General features: G+C 30.6%; 1 protein-coding gene across 1 annotated transcript in view; it reads right to left on the reverse strand.

Annotated features, from left to right (window-relative positions):
- The window catches only part of LOC124374137 (claspin-like), a 50,373-nt gene extending 36,658 nt beyond the window's left edge, over window positions 1-13,715 (reverse strand). The window contains exons 1-7 of the mRNA XM_046832416.1: window positions 13,500-13,715; window positions 9,787-10,155; window positions 8,805-8,873; window positions 6,483-6,548; window positions 4,546-4,629; window positions 1,527-1,723; window positions 60-1,247 (exon numbers count right to left, since the gene is read on the reverse strand). Of these exons, the coding sequence (XP_046688372.1) occupies window positions 60-1,247; window positions 1,527-1,723; window positions 4,546-4,629; window positions 6,483-6,548; window positions 8,805-8,873; window positions 9,787-10,149 (1,967 nt within the window). The 5' untranslated portion in view covers window positions 10,150-10,155; window positions 13,500-13,715. The remainder of the gene's footprint in view (window positions 1-59; window positions 1,248-1,526; window positions 1,724-4,545; window positions 4,630-6,482; window positions 6,549-8,804; window positions 8,874-9,786; window positions 10,156-13,499) is intronic.

Raw genomic sequence — 13,715 nt, forward strand, 5'->3', positions numbered from 1 at the left:
ATATTTTTGATCTCAAGATTATGACAAAAATAAACCACACTAAAATACATTTACTATACCTGAGTTCAAGGGATGTCTTCTTTTTAACAGGTTTTTTCTTGTATGACAAATGTGTATAAAATCTCTCCATGAGCCCATCTACTCCAGGTTTCACAACTTTGTCTTCTAAATCAATCACACCATCTTCAGCACCTGATATTTTCGGAGCACTAGCGACTGGTATCTTTGGTTCATAGTTGTATTTCATTCTAAGTTTGTACTCAATATTGTCAATTTCATTGGTTGTATTTAATAATTTATTTGAATCAATATTTTCTTTCATGTCATCTTCTATTTGTTTTTTAAATTCATTATTACACTGATCATTAGAGTTCACTTCTTCATTCTGTTCATTTTGACTTTCACTTGTCACCATTCCACTGATACTTTGACCTTCATTCTTTTTATCTTTATCCTCTTCTGCATTATCAACTTCCATTATTGAACTCTGGTAATTGTTTGGACACTCAGTATGATTTATGATTGGATTTTCATGCCTTTCAATGGTACTTATATTAATATATTGTTCATTTGATTTTGATAAAGAGTCTAACTCTGATTGAGATTCACTTAACCTTAAACTAAATTCTTCTGTGTTGGGTAAACTGTCTACAGAATTTAAATTGCATGAGGACATTTTGTTGGGTTCATCTACTGAAGATTCTTCCTTTTTAGTACAATAGTCATCTTTGGAAAGATCACTGTCTTTTATATCATCATTGGCCAAACTGTCTTTTTTGTTTGCACAACGATGTATTTCACCTTCCAATTCTTTCACAGAATTTATGTGATTTACTTCAGTTTCTTTATGAGCACAGTCTTGTACCACCTCGCTATTAATTAGAGAAGTTTTCTCAACATCTAGGTCACACTTTAGATTATTGCTTTCATTATTCTCTGTTTTATTACTAAATTCTGTTGCAAAACTTTTACTATAAACTGAAGCTTCTGATTTTCCAGCAGAGTTGCCAACATTGTTCTCTAATTTGGTTAACTCTGACCCTTCACTACACTTACTCATGTCTTCATGTTCATTGTTTTGGTCTTGAGTGGTCAATGAAATAGTTTCTTCAGTAGTTTCATTATTTTTCAAGTCAGTATGATTTTCCTGCACATCAATACTCCTTGTTTCCTCTTCAACCTCGTCCTCTGACGATTCTGATTTGTAAAATGTTTCTGCTTCTTTTTCTCGTTGCTCAATTGCTTTCCTACAGTCAAAAATAAACATTGTTAGTAAAGTAGCAAGCCTTAATAGATCTATAAAGTGTTTGATCCCAAAACATTACATTACTAATACTTTAATTTAATACAAACAACATTAAAATATTGTTTGTTAAAATATTCTTTAATGAAATTATTTGTTTAACACATTATAACACACATAATATTTATGAAATCAGTGGATCATAAAATGAATAACAGAATTCATGAAGAATGATATACATACTATGAACTAGACTTGTACAAAGACAGCAAAAGAACCTCACCAGGCAGTTACCAGAAGATCAGCAGATGTATGAAGTGATATTTTCGGAGTAGCCTTTCTCCTTTCTCTGAACTCGGCCAGAGTACGTTGTCTTGGTCTATGATATGGAATTGCTACCGGAGTTTCTCTTATCATGCGTTGGGATTCTTTCCGGATCTCTTCCATCTCATCAAGTGCCTTTTTTTTGGACTTCCTTTCCTAGAATTAAATGAGTCCTTATAATTACGCTAACTTTGATTATACTGAGTTATGCAATATAGCCGCCTTATCAATAGCCATATTAAAAAATAATTATTTGTCTCTTGCACATTTTGGAAGAACAAGTAGCCACACTCACCAAACTTTCGACAATTTCTAGAATTTTGATCCGTTATGTATAAGTGCTAGGTATGTAGATTTTGTGATATCTGCTATTTTAAAGGATGTTTTTCTTTAATTGCCATCAGTACTGGGTAACATCAAAAGAAATAATGTCAGCTCATTTGGAATCTAGAAATTTTTTCTATTTTTCTTCATACTATCATAGAGACTGTGTACATTTTTGCAACATGCTTATACAATAACTTCATTTATTAACCCTTTCAGGGCCAGGAGCAAATATGAGATGTTGCAAAATTTTTCACATCTCATATCCCCTTGTGACTAGTCAAAAGTGCCAGGCTAAAATTGGTGATTTTGCAGTCTCTTAAATTAAAATTTATAAGTTTTCATAAAAATTAAAGAATGACCTAAAAGTTACACCAAATTACTAGTATAGATATATACTATCAACAAAAGAAATATATATAGATGTACTTTTAAGTAATTTAAAATTTAAAAAAAATGTTTTAATAGATTACATAAAAAATTTTATTTTTGTATTTTTTTGCAAATAACTAAAAAGGGAAAAATAATTGTACTGACTGAAGCTATTTTATTATATTATACATTTAGAAAGGAACAACTATACAAAATTTTGTGTTATTTCTCTCATAAATAAACTTTTTATGACACATTTTGTATAAATACGCATAACTGTACTTCGCAACATTTTATAAGTGTTAAAGCAACTGATTCTTACATTGCAAGAAACTTAAAATTCACATTATGGATGTACCGGTAAACAGATGATTGTAGGATCCATAAACAGTTTCAATACAGTTAAAAAACATTACACTTTTTCTATTTACAATTTCACTCCTATGAGATCGCAAATAAAATTATCAGTCATTGTAACTACTACACACAATAGCTAAGCACGTAACAAATAAAACTACTAATATTTACAACCACAAAATAAAATAATGAAGAAGAATCCAGCATACAATAATACGATTACTCTAAAGCATAAAGAATTAACAACGAAAGATCGAGTCAGCTGATAACGTCGTATAGTGACAATTATGAAATAAAAATGCATAGACCTCCAAAATAAAAATGATATTCATATTAATTATCTACAAATATACCAAAGAATAAAAAAACATAAAACTTTAATCATTTGACGTTGTATTTATTTAAGAAAACGACGAATATCAAGGAGACTATATATTACCGCCTGGCGCTTTTCGCATACGTCACCGACGGCAATATTTTGTCACCTGGCACTTTTCAGACATGATCTATGGCGGCAATATATTGCCGCCTGGCCCGGAAAGGGTTAAATACTCTTTTCATAGAAATTTAAACCTTTCCTTTTTTTTGTACACTTCTTAAAAACAAAGTTTAGATATTTAATTGCTGTGCAATAATATTTTAGTGTAATATTCAATATGTTTAGATATGGTCTTCGAACAGCTTTAGCTTTATTTATAAAAAACTGTTTCATAAGGGACATTAATCCAAGTTTGGTGATACTACACATGCATGATACATTCTAAAATGTGTATATAACAAATATTTTTAATATGTTTAACTCCATTCATTACTTTTAAACAGATTCAAAATAATTAGTTTTTAATTAGTTCTCACCTCTTTTGTAAAATAAATATTTTAATTGGATTCTTCCAATACTGATTAATTACATGTATTTAAAAACCTCTTTATTAGATTCATACCACAATTCACCTCCCAAATGACATATTCCATACGTGTATTCAGCGGAGGTATTAGGTAGATTTCATAGAAATCTGCATATTCCAATCACACTCATGATGGGATTTCATGGCCCCCAGAATCCAAAACATTGTATCAAGAAATTTATGTGTGCATGTGCGCACGTACATGTGTGTGTGTGTGTGTGTGTGTGTGTGTGTAAGCTTATGAAATATAATGTAAGCTTGTGAACAAGACAACTGTCATAATCTTTAACAGATTCACACTAAACTTGGTGCAGAAACACTACTTGCACATAGCTTGGATGAGTTCCTTCGCCAGGCTTGACCACTTAAAATTTAAAGATGGCAGCCATTCACATATGTAGAAAAAAATGTTACTCTACTAATTCCCAATATGGACCCAAAATGACAGCTTTTAAAACATTTTAGGTAGTTGTATACTATCTTTTTTCTTGTACTTTTTTGATGTTTTAGAATTCTCAAGTCATTTACAATAATGTTTGTACTTACGTTGATTTGTATACCTCTTAAGATCTTCAATATCATGTTTCTATGTTTTTCTGTGTTCTCTTGTGAGAAATATATATATCTCCAGAAATTAACAAGTTTTGACATGGTGCAGCAATGGAGGGGACTAGGGCCACCAGTTAGGCCACATTCAAGAATATCAACAAGAATCACTCCCTCAGCGTCTCAAAACACAGTAGCCATGATTTGTCTTCCTCCTCATTGATTTTCACCAAGAATTCATCACTCTCAAGACTAGGCCTACCAATGCAATGTTCATCGTGAACACTGGTTTGTCCCTTTTTAAAACCAATGCACCACTGCCTCAATTGGTTTTCACTCGTTATTACTTGACTGTACACATCATAAACCTCGTGATAAATTTCAAGCCTACTGTGAATGTTACATCAACTCAACTAGTCTGATTAATACAAAATTAATAATTGTTTTTAACTATAAACCAACAGAATATTTTACCTTTAGGGGTGAGGTTGGAGGAGAAGGTGAACGTCCAATGGTTTTTTCCAGTTCAAGTTCTTCATCTTCAGAAGATGCATGTTCCTAAAACATAAACTATTGTAATTGATGAACTAGAGAATGTATAATTGTGTATGTGATGAGATGAGATAGCAGAAGTGTTCACTTCTAAAAAAGGAGAACTACCAGAATATTGTTACGTAGTTGTACATGGATAAGAAGGATGTCCAAAATTTCTATCTGTCCTCAGTCCCTACTGTGATTCAATGCTGTATCCTTTGATTTTCCCTTATAATGGGTTGGGAAGGAGTAAGGATTGTGGTAATTTGGTACAATTTTGACAAGTACATGTTATTGAGTTTCAAAAAAGATGTTTACCTGATTACCACGCGATTTTATTACTTGAATATAGAGCTAATTTTCAAGATTCAGAGGATTTTTATTATTTAGTTTGCACAGAAATACCCAATCCGCAAAAGTCTCCAAAATTTAATGGAATTGTTTTAAGGACAATGATTCCTGGCCCATGTGGATCAAAACATACAATCACCATTTATGATAGATGGTAAAAGTTCAAAAGACTATCCAACGACATTTATGATGACACTGTCTTAAATAATGATAGTTATCCAAAATACCAAAGAAGAGATATGGAATCTACATTTTTGATAGAGACCTCCAGAGTGCAGTTGAGGGAGGAGCCTATTTGGTGTTTGACTTTGCAGCAACCAACGAGGACTGAGCTAACTAATTAATAACGATACTTTGATGTTTGTACAGTACAACACTATGACAATGGTCACCATGCCAGGTGGCAGTTGACGTGTTGTGCCAACTGTGATCTTCCTTGGCCCCTACTGTAATGGGAGTACATCAATTGGATAACCGTGATGTTGTCATACAACAAATACCTTCTTTTAAAATATGATTTGCACATAAATATGGAGGTATGTTCACGCATATAAGTATCAAATATTAGTTTCAATACGTTTACAGAGGTTAAAAAAGTGACTAACATGGCATTTGTGAAATAATGAGTTATGCGAATATGAGGTATGTAAATGCTCATGAATGTGTTTAGGGACTACATCAAAACTAAATGCAAGAAAAATAAAAAAAATATGCATGGCTTTACATGAAGAGGGATTGTATAATGTTTATTTCAAACCTGGAGAAGAGATCGTGGCTCTTGAAACGCCCCTAACAAATACACAAATTCAACAGCATGATTTTAGGTTTAAACAATAAAGATCATAAATTTCATCAATACCTCTATACTCAGAAATTTATAATCATTACACATTAAAAAGTAACAAATGACCTAAAAGAGAAATAGGCGGAAACAATATTACAAGGTGAATACATGCTGTTGCTTGCTAATGATGTATATTGGATTAACACATTAAATTTATGGATGAGGTTTAAAGAAGCCACAGTTAAATTTTTAGATTTGAATATTTAAAAAGTTTTAAATATACAAAGTGTATTAAAAAGAAAATGTTTTAGACTGCTTAAAGGTAAACTTGCTGGTCTCTTCACCTACAGTTTATGATACCAATGTGCAATTTTAAAGTGTTGAATGTTCATATATAGGAAAATAAATGTATAAAATATTGAATGCTGGAATGCTGAACACAAATATATTGTTGACAATATTTTATCAAACGTTACAGCTACTGATGACGATAATGATTCGAATTTTGTGCATCAATGATTCTATTACAAAATAGAAAGATACAAGGAAAAAGAAACAATGGCGACAATAGTTGCACAAATAACATTGTTTACCAAGAAGTACTATTGTGATTCTAAAATAATATGTATTAATATTTATTTAAAAAGATCAATGTAATTAAAATTGTGTTTATGTTTAAGTTCATTTTATAACAGTAAAACGTAGCAGCTGCCACTACTAGCCACTAGTATTATTTATTTACCTTGTCATGTGAAGTAGCATCATCACTAGAATTTGCCCTTTCATCTCCGCTGCCTTTATAAGACCCCTATAATAAAACAAAATATCCTTCAATGTAAATTTATAATAAATGTAAAATTTTTAATAATAAGAGAAATTTGATAGACTGTATGAAATTCAGGATAGTTATTTGAAATTGTATGAACATAATATATCCACATCATCAGATGAACAGAATACTCTTGTTAAATTAAAGAATAAATATTACAGCAGCATTCAATAAATACAGCCAAATACATGTAAAATAAGCCAAATATTTTAAACATGTCAAAGGAACAGAGCTCTGTTGTGACAAAGATTAAATACGCACATGTTGCACTTAATTACTTTCTATTTGTGTTTTAACATAAAGTACTTCATACAAGTGAATACATGACTTGAGCCAAGTCTTTAATGCTATATAACATTCCAAACATGTATAATCAAGTAGATTCATTTACTTCGTAGACTATAGCTTAGAAGGATCGCCTCTAAACAATAAAAACATTAAATATATCTCGCAGCCCAATCACATATTGAGACTAACTTTAAAAGACAAATCTCTTTTGTGTTACAAACTAATAATTGCGTTTTAATGGCCAAGCAAGGATGCTCAGATATATTTTGTATATTCAACTAAACCAAAAAAATTAAGTAATTTAATTTTTACATGTACCACTAAAATATAACAAAGTCCTTACAGAAAGTTAATTAATCAACAAAGATAATTTTTGTCAGAACTATTTACAGATCATTCAGGCTGTCATGTGATGTCTGACACTTGGCCAATCCCCCACTACGCCGCCACGTCCCTAACGATGTTGGTTGTGTGGTTATACTGCTATGTTTGTCACTATGTTAATCAGTAATGCTACTGATTATGAACTGTGTTCTGTTATTGTTTTAAATACAACAACTCTTGCTGAAATTCACTTCCAGCATTATGAAATGGTACATGTGTTTAATAAATGAAGGACAATATTCATGATCAAGAATGATCTGGGCCTATTTCATGAATGAAGTCTTGAAACAAAGAGATGCAACTGTACAATTTTTATTGGGGATTACGGAACTATCCACCATACAGCCCTAGCCCAGCACCTTCATCTCTTCCCATAACTTAGGAATTTCTTGATGGACTGTGATTGGAAAGAGAAGACCTGTTGTAAGAAATTATTACTAACTGATAATAATTAATCAGGCAACAGTTCTTCAATGAGGAGACCCAAAAGGTGATGCCACGGCCACCTGTTAAGTGTAGATATAAATGGTGACTATATTGACAAGTAAAAATATTTTAGTTTATAATTAAAAATCATAAAAAGTTTCTCTTATTACATTGCAAAATTATTTATGTAAAAAAAATTACTCTCGTAATCAAACAAGTGCAATTAAGATTAACTATAAAAAAAGACACCATGAACAAACCCACTCTTATATTTATAATTTATTCTCACATATTCTATTTTTATTACTTAGTAAAGGGTTTTACCTCACAGTTCCTAACTGTCAATAAAGCCAATAAGCCAATTAAAATTATGAACGTAAGAGACTAATTTATTTTTATTTACAAATATTGGACATTTTAAGACCAGAGTACTGTGACTTCAGTGCATTAAATAAATCAAGGGTTATGTAACATTCATTTATATATAGCAACAAAATTAGTGGAGGCATTTGAATAGTTGTAATGATATACACAGGAGTTCAGTGAGCATTAGAATAAGAATTTGAATTATATTTGTACTGAATATTACATGAACCCTGCATAGTAGAAGTAACAGGTGTCTCGTTGTATGTATACGTTAAAATTAAAGTTAACATAAAATATTAGAACTTACTAAATATAAATGGTTACTAAAACTAGGCCAATTAAAGGTAACAAAAATTCTCATGAAAACTCCCTGTTCATTATGAGATAGTTACACCATTTCTTGCTTGTAAATGAGCCAGTAAAGTATGACAATACGAATTAAAATATTAACATTTCTCTATACATACAGTACCGGTACACCATTTTACATCTTTAATGAAAAACGTTAATGCACAAGCAGTTCTCACAGAAGAGTGATGATAAAAATGATTCAAGCACTAAAAACCCACTAGCTCTGGCACTCTCCCCAATGGTGTCACTTCTAGATTACTTCAACCCTTACCTCTGCACTGCTGATATCGTGTACCTTGTTACATTGCATAACCCATAAGAGTTGTCTAAAAACCCTTTAATATTACTTACCTTATAAGTAGATAGAACGAAAATTAATAAAGTAAATCGAACTGATACTGATTTTAAAAATTAGCTTACCTTCTTTTGAACATTATCTTCATCAGAGCTTTCATCTGTAAATAAATCACTGTTCTTGTACCACGAGTTCTGAAACAAGAAAAAAAAAACATTCATGTCTTATTTTATAATATAAAAAACTTGTGAGTTCATAGACAATATGGTTAAGACAAAACCAGGCGAATACTATTTTCTTGCAATATTTCAACTTTCCAAATTGTTCCTAGTCAATGTAATTTAATTATTTATTGTTTTAGATAGATTTTGTATTAAAAAATCAACCTATTGCAATTGTCCTTGTGGTAGCACATAAAAATGTCTGCATAACTTCACCGAAAGTGACCTCAAGAATTCAAAACTCCTCCACTAGTTCATCTCATAAAAGCACTTTCTAATTAACCAAGAGTACACTGACTCTGTTATGTATATCAATCCTTCATCTGTACTGCTGATATCTTGTACCTTGAACATTGTATAACTCATGAGAGTTGTCTAAAAAAAACCTATTACATTACTTACCTTACTTAACTTCACCAAAAATTACCTCCAGAATAAAAAACCACCTCCTCAAACCACTTGTGATTTAAATTAGAACTGACTCAAAAAAGCTTAAACAAGTTAAGATTAGTACAAAAATGAATCTTGTAGATATCCCAACTAAGTTAGTTGGCCAGTTTAGTAAGACATTGTGTGTTAATATAAAGCCATTCAAATTTAAAAAAAATTCACATCTCCTTTATTTTATGGACCCAGATAAAAATTTTGTTGGAATACTCATAATATTTCCTAAACTTTATCTAATAAACAATTTTTTTTATCTCAAACAGTTTTTGAGATATTGAGCACTGTACATGTAGATTCTATGAAAATAAATTAATAATATTAAAATTGTCCCAAAATCTATCTACTTCTTTCAAATGAGCCAAAAACATTATTTACTTGCTAAAGACTACAATCCGATTTAAAAATTCTACAACACAATCAATACAATTACAGTACTTACCTTTGACAGTTGTGTTTCCTTCATTCCTGATAATACTGATTCATTATTACCACTTGAATGATTCTCCTCCTCTTGTGAGATGTCACCATTTTTAATAGGTGATATATTGGAAGTTGAACTATGTTTAACATTCTTTAGTATTGAATCATTATCATCATCATCACTCTCTGAGCTGCTGCCAATAGTTTTCAACCTCCTAGTTTTCTTTTTCTTCTTTTTTGGAGATTGATATGATGTATCATTTTGGTCATTACTATTATCATCTAATTCCTGCTTTCCCACATTTTCATTTGTGTCACTCAAATCACTGTCAACCACATATTTTTTCTTCCTCACTGTCAAAATCTCTTCATCAGAACTCATTCTATCCTGTGAAACATTAAATAAAAAAAATTAACTCACCACAGTAAAATAAATTACAAAGATTATGTCTATTTTCCCCCATTATTATATACTTTACTTCTTGTGAAATAAAAGTCATATATTTTTAAGTTTACAGTTGATTCAAACTAATGATTTTGCTCTATTGGCCACAAAAGAAAATCTAAATCTACATTAAAATAACCTACAAACCAAATTACACCTTGGATATAGGAATGTTTTGAATAATGTATTGGTACATGTAGAATAAGTTATAAGAAAGAATATATTACATATCAAAATTCTCTACCAAGCACAATAATATACAATGTTAACATTATTACAGTAAGTTAGTGTATCAGTGGCTGATATTGGTACTGTATATGTAGTATACTCTCCTACTGTAAGTTCTGGTGGAGAACAGGTTATATATCAAAATTCTTCTATCAGTAGTAAACAATGTTAACATTTTGGCAGTAATGTAACAGTGACTGATATTGGTACAGTATATGTAGTGTAGTCTGTTATTGCAAGTTGTGGTAGAGAAAATGTAACATTCCTTTGTTTGAAGTTTGTTTTTGTTGATGAAAGGATTGTGAAGAAATAGTGTTACTAATTTTTTTTTATTACTGAACGATTGAAAAATGTCTGGAAAAATCCTGTTTCCTACACATGTTCCATGTCAAAATTCTCTATAAAATATAGAAGTATATAATGTTAAAATTCTGAAAGTAGCATATGGAGGGCCGTACTCTACTTTAGAGAGCACCGGATAAGATATTTGGCCGGACCCCATCATGTCCCACCACCGCCCGTTGAAACTTTCCCCTAAAATAGACATGTGGCGAGGCTCAGTCCGGGCCCCGGTAAAGCTGTCTGAAAAAACCAGTATGTGTACAGACCTGAGTGTATCAGTGGCTGTTATTAATAAAGTATATGTAGAATACTCTGCTACTGCAAGATGTAAAGAACATGTTATATGTAAAAATTCTGTATCAAACACAGTAGTATATAATTTTAACAATTATATAATTATAGTTAATAAATTTGAACAATTAACTTTGATCATATGGTTCTACTATAAATATATTTTAGATTCTAAATAAGATACTGGTATTACTTTAACTGAATAAATGTGCCACATGTATGCTGATGACACCACGTTGATCCAAAATGATGTAAATATTCCAAATGTACAAGCAAAACTGAATGAAGCTCTTATACAGGCAAAAACATGGTATTTCTCTAACAAATTGTTTATAAATGATGATAAAACAGAACACATCATATTCTCTTTGAAACATCACCTTAACTTGGATGATAGTATGTTTAAGCCGGTAAAGCTGCTCGGCATATATCTAGACAGTAAGCTCTGTTGGGAGGAACATGTCAGTAATTTATGTAAAAAATTGGCAAGAGTGACCTATCTCTTAAGAAAATTAAAAACTTGTGTAAGTTCAGAAGTACTAGTTATGTGCTATTTTGGATTGTTCCATACTCATCTAATTTATGGAATTAGACTCTGGGGAAATCTTCCAAAAAAGCCTTTGTATGGCAAAAAAAAGCGATAAGAGCAATTACTGGATTGTTTTCAATGGAGTCATGCAGAAAGGTTTTCCCAAATCTTAACATTATGACTCTAGCTAGTGCATATATTTACTGTAACCTATTCTATGTAAAAAATAATATAGATGATTTTAAAGAAAATTCTTTAGTTCATAGTTACAACACAAGGCAAAAAGAAAATTTGTTTAAACCTAGCATTAGACTCAATAAGTATTATAAGAGCTATAAATATCATCAACTATTATTATTCAACAAGTTGCCAAATTCTGTAAAATCTCTACCACCTAAGAAATTTAGTATTATGGTTAGCAAGTGGCTTAAGATCAAAGCCTTCTATACTGTTGAAGAGTACTTGAATTGTAGTGACATGTGTGATATTATCATTCGGACTAGTTAAGAGTTTTTATTTCATTATTGGGGCTTGATTGACGATGCCTATTGTACTGTTTTTTGTATTTAATGGCAAATAAATCTCTTGATTCTTCTTGATTCTCTTGATTCTTGAAATATAATAGTTAACTTAGAAACATAAATAAAATAATACTAATAGTTAGGTTAAATTATTATATGAGATTTTTACTTTCTGTTCCAGAAGCTTGTTTTTATTATTTATAAGATGAATATGTCCTTGTATGGGGTAGCGTACGATAAGCGGACCCGGTTCTTTATATCGAAGAATGTAATCATCGATACCTAATATTCGCATCTCAAATCCTAGACTATCAATCGATAAAAAAGTATCTATAGTCCGCAACAACAAACATGTGTTTAACATTAAATTGTGAATTTAATATTAACAGTGACCAATGAAATTATTATAACCTATAAATCTATAAAACTGAAGACGACCATATTTGCTAATCTCACAGTTACATTTGTTTCTTTCCCACAAATTTCACATAATGCGTTTTTCGGTACGAGTCCTACATGTTGAAGCCACGAAAAACATGTCTTATCGTCTTTAAAAGCAATGTTGTGTAGTTTTCTAAAATTGACTGCCATTCTTAATTATCAAATGTTACTTATTTAAAATTGAAATATTACCTTACGTGTATTATTTGAAAGTGTTTACAGCTGTTGATATAGATTATTTAAGTTAATTGTTCAAAATAATTAGTATAAATTTATTATATCAATGGTTATGATTGAGTAATATCGTTTGCCAATTTCTATATAAAAAACCGGGTCCGCTTATCGTACCCTACCCCTTGTATGTATTAAATTTATTCTTATAATTTCAAAATGTGATTTTATTATTTGGTATTTTAGATAGCCTACATTGATAATAAATTGAGAAACATTAGGTCTAAGTTTTATTAAATGCTTATATAAAGCGATACAAAAACAGAGTCAAATGATCGTACTGTTTGTTTTCCTACATAGCTTAATAGCCTTATTAGGATACTTCTTGATATAATTATTCTCCAGCCTATTAGTCTTCCTGTCTGTTTTTTTTTTTTTTTTTAAGTAAAGTTTTTTTATTACTTTATTATTCCAGTTAGTGATCCCCAGTAGTTCTAACCTACTAAAGTATTTACCAGACATTCAAGTCATATGATTTATAACATATATTTTTGTGTGATTCAAATTTAACCAAAGATATCACATAAAGCGAACAATTAGTAAGGATTGTAGCATAACTTATTTAGATATACTGCACCTAACTTCTGAAATAAAAATAATACAATATCAACTTAGCTATATAATATAGGCTACATTCAAGGCTTAACCTCAAAATTGATATTTTTTAAAAGTATTCTACTTAATTTAACTCAACATTAGCTTACCTAATATTTAGTATATGTGATCAACCCTTCTTCAGTGCATTAATAATAACAATAATATTAGGCAGTGATTGTTTTATGTGCTCACTCAGAATCCAATCCCATAATTCTTTCACCTATAATCATGTATCACTCAACTAACTTTCGTTAACTACAAGCATAACCTAATTCCTAATTCCACAATTTGGCCTATGGTGTTTGAGTCTTGAGTGATTGATG

This window comes from Homalodisca vitripennis, chromosome 1, assembly GCF_021130785.1.
Source record: "Homalodisca vitripennis isolate AUS2020 chromosome 1, UT_GWSS_2.1, whole genome shotgun sequence".
In the NCBI taxonomy this organism is placed as follows: Eukaryota; Metazoa; Arthropoda; class Insecta; order Hemiptera; family Cicadellidae; genus Homalodisca; species Homalodisca vitripennis.